At 31.6% G+C, this 7686-nt stretch overlaps 1 protein-coding gene across 1 annotated transcript; it reads right to left on the bottom strand.

Moving 5' to 3' along the window:
- Positions 1 to 272: 272 nt before the first annotated feature.
- Positions 273 to 4954, bottom strand: LOC127112783 (mitogen-activated protein kinase 19). Its single transcript, XM_051046464.1, has 10 exons — positions 4649 to 4954; positions 3513 to 3921; positions 3281 to 3408; positions 3116 to 3175; positions 2090 to 2239; positions 1815 to 1970; positions 1471 to 1682; positions 1263 to 1364; positions 1001 to 1122; positions 273 to 843 (listed from the first exon to the last, which is right to left on the bottom strand). The coding sequence occupies exons 1-10, from the start codon at positions 4670 to 4672 to the stop codon at positions 446 to 448; spliced, it is 1761 nt and encodes a 586-aa protein (XP_050902421.1). The 5' UTR covers positions 4673 to 4954; the 3' UTR covers positions 273 to 445.
- Positions 4955 to 7686: the final 2732 nt, after the last annotated feature.

Consider the following 7686-nt stretch of genomic DNA (forward strand, 5'->3'; position numbering starts at 1 on the left):
ATTTGCTGTGAACATACTTAATGCAGGATCCAGGTACTAAACTCGTGGAGAGTGACACTGGCCATCAATTGATTTGGGGACTGAAATATACATAAGTGGTGGACAGTTAGCAACTTTGATATTATCATTCCAAAATAAAATGCTAAAGAAATTTCAAGGTTTCTGTTTTATGATGGCTAAGTATTGCCACTGATTCAATTAAAGTTTGAAATCAAACAGTGTCCGAATAGAATTTATTTGCAATTTCATGTTAATTTATTCATCAAAAGAGGGAGAGGAACATTCAATATTTTTATTAATCAATTAAATGATGTACATATAATTAATTACAAGGATGACAAGACGAAAGCAGACGTAGAAAACAAAAACTAAACCCAACTAAATTTTAACTTCCTAACTTAGGCACAAAGCATTTGTGGCAAATCTCTCTTTGAGAGCTCCCAATCTATGACACTCCATATTGAAAGCCTGCAGAATGCCTGTGAGCAGCAACAGCTACTGCTGCAGCACCAGCTGCACCAAATTGAGATTGTGCTTGCAACAATTTAGCGTCAATAACGGTGACAGGATTGTTTAAAAGATCATTCTTGGCCTGCTGGTGGTATGGATTGGTATTAAGATCGATAGCTGGTCTGGGTGGCACGCTACGCTTCTGTGGTGAGAGTTGATGTTTGCCTTGTGAATTATCCTTGTAAATTTGTTGTGCCTGTACAACCCTTTGGAAAGGATGTGGAGAGATTGATTGAGGAACAGTATTCTGGTAGAAGATTCTTGCATCATAATTATCTTTTGTGCTTCTCCCATTGTCACAGTGAACAGGCCCTATACTTCTACCTGGTTTGGCTGAAGTGAGGAAAGAAAAAAGAAACCATATTAGTACCCAAGTTCATATTCATTTAGTTTTTTTTTTCTGTTTATCTTGTCCTTTCCTCTGTATCTCACTTGGCTCTGAATTCTAATGAATTTACTAATCACTCGTGAAAAGAAACACGCTTCATACCTGCTGGCGCTCTTGGAGGAGGTCGTAAACCCTTTGATTGGCTTAAAGAATTTGATTCTGCTGCTCTAGAAATTTTGAATGGTTGCATACTGGGAGGAATTGTACTAGAAAGAACAGTGGACCTTCCAAAAATAAAAAAGATATGATTATGACATAACCATCTGAAAATTAAGTTTAAAAACGCAACCAAACTCAACATGCAAACCAATACGATACAGCAGAGAATTGAATACTAAAACTGCAAAGCTTATGTCATTCTTACCTTGGAAGGGAGACATGCTTCCTTGCTGGAGGAATCACCGGGCTACATTTACCATTATTCTCTTCAAGATAAGCAAATTGCTTTCTGAACTGGTCTATTGCACTGCAAGGAAAACATCACAGTTTATAACAAGCAATGCATATATTTCTACATTCAACGTGCAACTGTAACATCAGCAAATAAAAAAGTTAACCATTGTTAAGCTGACCTAGGGTACATGAAGCTTGTGCCTTCAGTTCCATTTTTGTAATCTTTAAGCAGCTGTGGATGATATTCCAATATTTCTCGATATATTAGTTCCTTAATGTCGTCTTTTGACACCCGCCTTCTCTCAAACTCAAACTCCATTCTTGAAATTGGCTGAGAAGAAGGTTCTCTCTCAATTCTGGCCAAACCCTTGAAGAAAGGATCAGATAGTGCCTGCCAACCAAACAAAGAATGGGTTCTCTCAAATTCATGTTGAAGAAAAATATATATAAATATCTTGAAATAGCCTCCAAAAGATTCTCTCTAGATGGGGCATAATATATGCCATGCTAGGTAAAAAGATACCTCTTGAGCTGTCGGACGATCCTTTGGATCGAATGCCAAAAGCCTTTGCAATAGCCGAAGTGCCAATGGATCAGCATTTGGAAATTTTCTTTCAAATGGCACAGGAAGTTTCTTCCTCATATCCATCAAGTACTTCCTTGCCTTCTCATTTCGAACCTATACAAAATTTGAATTAAATCAAATAATGAAACATTTGAATAGTTTGTACACATAAACAACATAAAAAACCACGTGAGAATTAAGATTGTGTAATAAAACAAAAGTGTGGTCCATACTCCTGCAATAATTTCAGATGGTGGTGTTCCAAGAAGATCAGTGATCAAATCTAATTGATGCACGATACTTTTACCAGGAAACAATGGCTTTCCTGTCAGCACTTCTGCAAAAATGCATCCAATGCTCCATATATCAATTGCGGGCGTGTACTGCAAAAAAAAATGCTAACAAAATCAGAATATTAAAGAAGAAGAGAAATTACACATTCCAACAAAACCACTTCAGGGAAACAAGACAAACCGACACAGTTACCTGAAGCACAGATAAATTCAACTTCCAGGAGAGATCAATAGTCCTCCCTGAACAAGAATTATTATAATCTAGGCATTACTCTTTACTATTAAACACACAGAAAGCATTTCATAGAGAAACAAGTGCAACTTTCTTACAAGTTAGGAAAACACATTTTCAATTTCTCTATGTGATAATCATATCTTACCTTGTAAAATATTGGAACGATAATGATCAATAACATAAAATATACCACATTGCTGACATAAAATCTTATGAACTTTCCACCATTGACCAGCTACCAAAATCTTATTAAAGTCTAATTACCTCTATATACATTCCTATTAGTTTAAGGACACGGGTCCGCAAAAATAATTAATGGAAATACTTCATTAAACTTCCCTCCATCAACAATTTACTCAGCTTTTCTATGCCGTACATCCAAACTGAACACAGTACTCAAAACTCATTGTTCTGCCTCACTCAAACCTAAAAATATGGTTAGAATTTCAAATTAAAGTTTTAGGGGATTAGAAAATTACTAGCCCAATAAAACAAAAACTCAAACCTCAGAAACCATACCAGTTACAGAAAGCCAGTTAATATGATATACAATGAAAAAAATCCAGAAAACTGTTATTATTTGTTCAAACTTGGATTGGTTATAATAAAGTCAAGAAAATAGTTTGTCGCCAAAGGTCTGGATGACCACATGAAAATTATTGTCACAAACTATAACCTTGAGGAACCACAGATGAGTTATATTATATACAAAAACTTTAACCAAACTATACCTTAGCAAAGAAAGAACCGCATAATTCAGGGGCTCTATACCATCTTGTAGCAACATAATCCTGAAATATGCACCAAAAGGAAGCTTGAAAAACTCAACTTCATACAGATGTAGTCATGCCTTTCATATGCTCTATTAGAAATGCAAATTGAGAAGACAATATTACCGTCCAAAAAGTTGTTGTTGAGGTATCATTGAATGCAACTCGTGCAAGTCCAAAATCACAGACTTTGAGTTTGCAGTTTGCATTTGCCAGTATATTCTTCGGCTTAAGGTCTCTGTGATATACATTTGCTGCAACAAGACATAAAATTATGTAGAAGCAATTAAGCACCACGATTTATGAAAATATGACATAAGTGTAAATGCACTTTAAGGCCAAAAGTGAGAGTTAAGACCTGTATGCATAAACTTCAATGCACGAAGCATCTGATAAAGAAAAAACTGTTGGTGTTCACGGGTCAAGTCATCATTAGCTTTGATGACTTGATGTAGGTCAGACTCCATGAGCTCAAAGACAACATAAATATCTTTAAACTCCCTCTTTGAAGGCGGCAACATAATCCTCTTAATCTCAACAATATCAGGGTGTCTTAAAAGTCTTAGCAACTTGACTTCCCTGAGGATTCTAATGGCATCGCAGTTATGTTCAAAAACATCATGAATCTTCTTGATTGCAACTTTTCCACCAGTGTGTGTGTCAATTGCTGCACAAACAACTCCGTAACTACCCTTACCAATAACTTCAAGAATTTTGTATCTGTTGGCATCTCCATACTCGGTGAAAAACTTTACCTCTTTAATATCCTGCACATCAATAAATTATTCCATACATTATATTCCATACAACTCTTTATCAAAACTACAAAATAACTAGAATCACTAGACAAAAAGAAACAGTAGAAACCAACATAACTAAATATTAAAGTACCATAAGTTAACCTAATATTTCAGTTTTACATAGCTTCACACAATGCGGTTTAACCATTATGGTTTCACAAATCATCACACAAAACCGTTAAACTATATAAGCTGCCAAATAATCTAATCTTATCATACATAAATAAATAGACTCAAATGGACTCTAAAAGTATATTAAAAAATTCAAACTAACATAATAATCAATAATAAAAGGCAAATAAAATGTTAATGGCCACTTATCAAAATCCAGCCATAAACACTCCATTAAATCAACCCAACAGTGATGACAGATGCTTAATTAAAACTAAACCCTCTAAACTGAAATCACATAAACTAAGAAGCAGAAAACCCTCAAATTCATATCCAAAAACAACTATAAAAACATAAAGCAACAATTTTTACAACAAAAATTATTCATCATACTCAAGTTCTTAACCCTTAAATCCCTAACCTTTTTCAAAATTAAATAAACCTAATTACTTCTTTTTTTCTGCTACCCTAATTTCTAATTTTAGATTTCGTTCACACCTTCCAGTTCCGTGTCAGTTACAAATACAGTAACAAACCCTAAACACAAAAAGGGGCAATTTCAAAGTCAGAATAAAGAAGCAACCTTTTTGAGTTGATCCTTCTGCATCTTGTTCTTCTTTCTTTCTTATTGGGGAAAAATCAAACACAGCAAGTAATGTTTACTAGAAACCTAGATCGAAAATCACGGAAACAGTTCAAAATTCAGCAAACAAAGAAGAAAAAAAACTCCAAAATTGGTGGCCGAGAACAAGGAGTTGGGATGAGGTAGAAGCAGAAACTGTTTCAGTTCAGAGGATCTGAATTGAGAGAGAGAGAGAGAGAGAGAGAGAGAGAGAGAGAGATTTTCAGTATATGAGATAAAGACGATTGAGAAGAAGCTCAGACGAATATTCCAACTATATTTATTTTATTTTTTTCTTTAAAGAATTAGGGTGAATATATAGGAAATCAATTCCGTGCAGCACTCAAAATTGACCACACGCCACGGGATGATCTTAACCGTTAAAAATAGAAAGTAGAGATCTCGAAATTATGTAAAGGAGATAATATTTTTCCTTAAATATTTTAAAATTTTAATTCATATGCATTGATATTTTATATTGTTAATTATTTGTTAATTATAACTCATATTTTAAATTTTTAATTTTAATTTTTAATGTTTTAATAGTAATATTTAATAATAATTGGTTGTGCATTTTAATTATTTGTTTTTTAAAAATTATAATTAAAATATAATTGAATAAGTAAATTGATTTGTAAGTTTTATGAATGTGTCACTATATAAATATATTATTACATTCAATTATGTATAGAATATAAATTATTTAATATTAAGAAACATGGATAAAAGTAGTATTAAGTAAATGAATGTTGGTGAAATTAATAATATAAAATTATGTATGGGATTAAGTGATACTAGATCTCATTTATTTTAGCCACCTAAAAAGAGAGATTTATGGAATACTTTAAAGCTAGTGAACCGACATAGATTTCCACCCTAGTTTTAAAGAATATTAAATTTGAATGTTTGGTATAGAGTTGTTAAACTTCGATATAAAAAATTGGTATCATTGATTTAGATGATTGAATTTTGCATTTACTATCAAGGCTAGAAATGTTTTAGTAACTTTGTAATGGTTTGGTAGTTTGTAGGAAAACCAGTAAATCAATATTCCTATATATTTTATATTATAAGAGATTAAGACAGAACTTCTTCATTTAATAATATCGTGTGGAATAGGATGATACCATAGAAAGGGATATGTATTATAAGAGATTAAGACATTCCTTCATCATTCAATAATAAAGTGTGGAATCGAGTGAGACGGGATTGTTAAGTAATAAAATTTTCACAAAATACAATTTAGTTAGAAGAGGAGTGTTAGTACACGGGTAGATAGAGTGTATACGTGAGTTTGTGAGTGGAACGCCATATGTAATTAGATTAGAGTATTTTTAGGTCTTGATAATGTCGTGGACCAAATTGAAAGCTTGATAGATAGAGGATGAATGTCATATAAGAAGCAAGTTGTTAATTTTTGAACAACTTGCGTTTGGAGTATTTGGAAACATAGAAACAATAAAGTCTTCATAAATGAGGGTATTCAAATCGGGAAATATATTAGAGGAGAAAAATTATTGGCTTTGAATAAAGTCAAATTTAATATTTGACGTCATAGTCATGTGGTATGTGAACATCAGGGTGTGTCTAGGCATCTCGGTCACTTGATCAAGAGCTTTGTTGTGTCGAGGGTGGGTGTGCACCGTTGGACCGATGTTTTGCACACATTTCCTGGTGGTGGTTTTAGTTGTGATCCAAGTGTTAGTGCATAAGCTATTTTTTGCATAATTGCTTATGTCGAGGTGTTCAGAGAGGTTGCAAAAGTGTTTGTTTGCTTCGATGTTAGGCAAATTGTTCAGTTATCATAGATTTCTTTGCAATTGAGTTTTGATTGCTAAGATGTTGTTGGCCTTAGTTCGGTAGCATTTTTTATTTGGAATTCTGAGTTTTTTGTGTTCTAGTGCTTTGTTTAATCAATCTGTAAGTCTGGTTTATAGTGGTGGATTTTGGTGGGTATTTTTAGCGGATTTTAATCATCTAACATCTTTGTAAAATTATTTTGGCATGCAGGATTGAGATTAATATGTTTTTTTTTTTGGTATTTCTACGATTGTATGATTTTGTTATATTATCTTGTAATATGTTCTTTGTTTAAGTTTATGGGTGACATTGTAAAAGATAATAAACATAAATATGGTTAGCTGTTTATAAGTTGCTACATAATAATCAAAGTTATTCTGTCAGAATCAATGGATAATTGAACAAAAACAATGTTACTACACTAGATAGCGTAGTTAACAGCGAATTGGTAGAGTTATGTAAAATATCCGGTTATGAGACCCAAATCCATAATTAAATCCAAATTCATTTAAAATATCATAATATAATTAAATATTTATTATCCAGTTTAGTTATTAATGATTGATTATTCAACTATATTTTATTTTTGGATTTGATTATAATCAGGTTATTATTCAAAGTTCATATGTTTCAATTCAATTATAATTTTTTTTTTGTTTTCCAAAATAAATAATTTCTTTTTAATTTTCAAAAAAAACATTTTTTTATTTTATAAAAAAAAATCCATATTTAAAAAAAATATTTTCCAAATTAAATATTTTAATTTATTTTTTAGAAAAAACAATTTCCAGAATTTTTATCCAAAATATATAGTTTTAAAAATTTTGAAAAAAAAAATACTTATTTAAATTTTCTGAAACTAATTTCCAATTTTTTTCCGAAATATTTATTTTTGCAAATTAAATAATTTTTTTTATTTTAAAAAATTAAATCATATTTGATTTGATTTCCGTTCAAATTAAATTATGTACGATAAGAATTTAAGTTAGAAAGATATTATAAAGAAAGTTACATGTGTAACCTATATATGAACTAAATTAATTCATAAATAGGATGATTGAAATGAAAAAGAAACTACAGTCTAAAGTATGTATAAGCAATATTAGTTGATGAAAAATTATATATTTTGTCAATTTCAACGTTGCAACTTCATGTGGTTGGCACAGTAGAAGAAAGGTCATTGTTGAACAGAGGACTGC

The sequence above is a fragment of the Lathyrus oleraceus genome, chromosome 1, assembly GCF_024323335.1.
Source record: "Lathyrus oleraceus cultivar Zhongwan6 chromosome 1, CAAS_Psat_ZW6_1.0, whole genome shotgun sequence".
NCBI classification, from domain to species: Eukaryota; Viridiplantae; Streptophyta; class Magnoliopsida; order Fabales; family Fabaceae; genus Lathyrus; species Lathyrus oleraceus.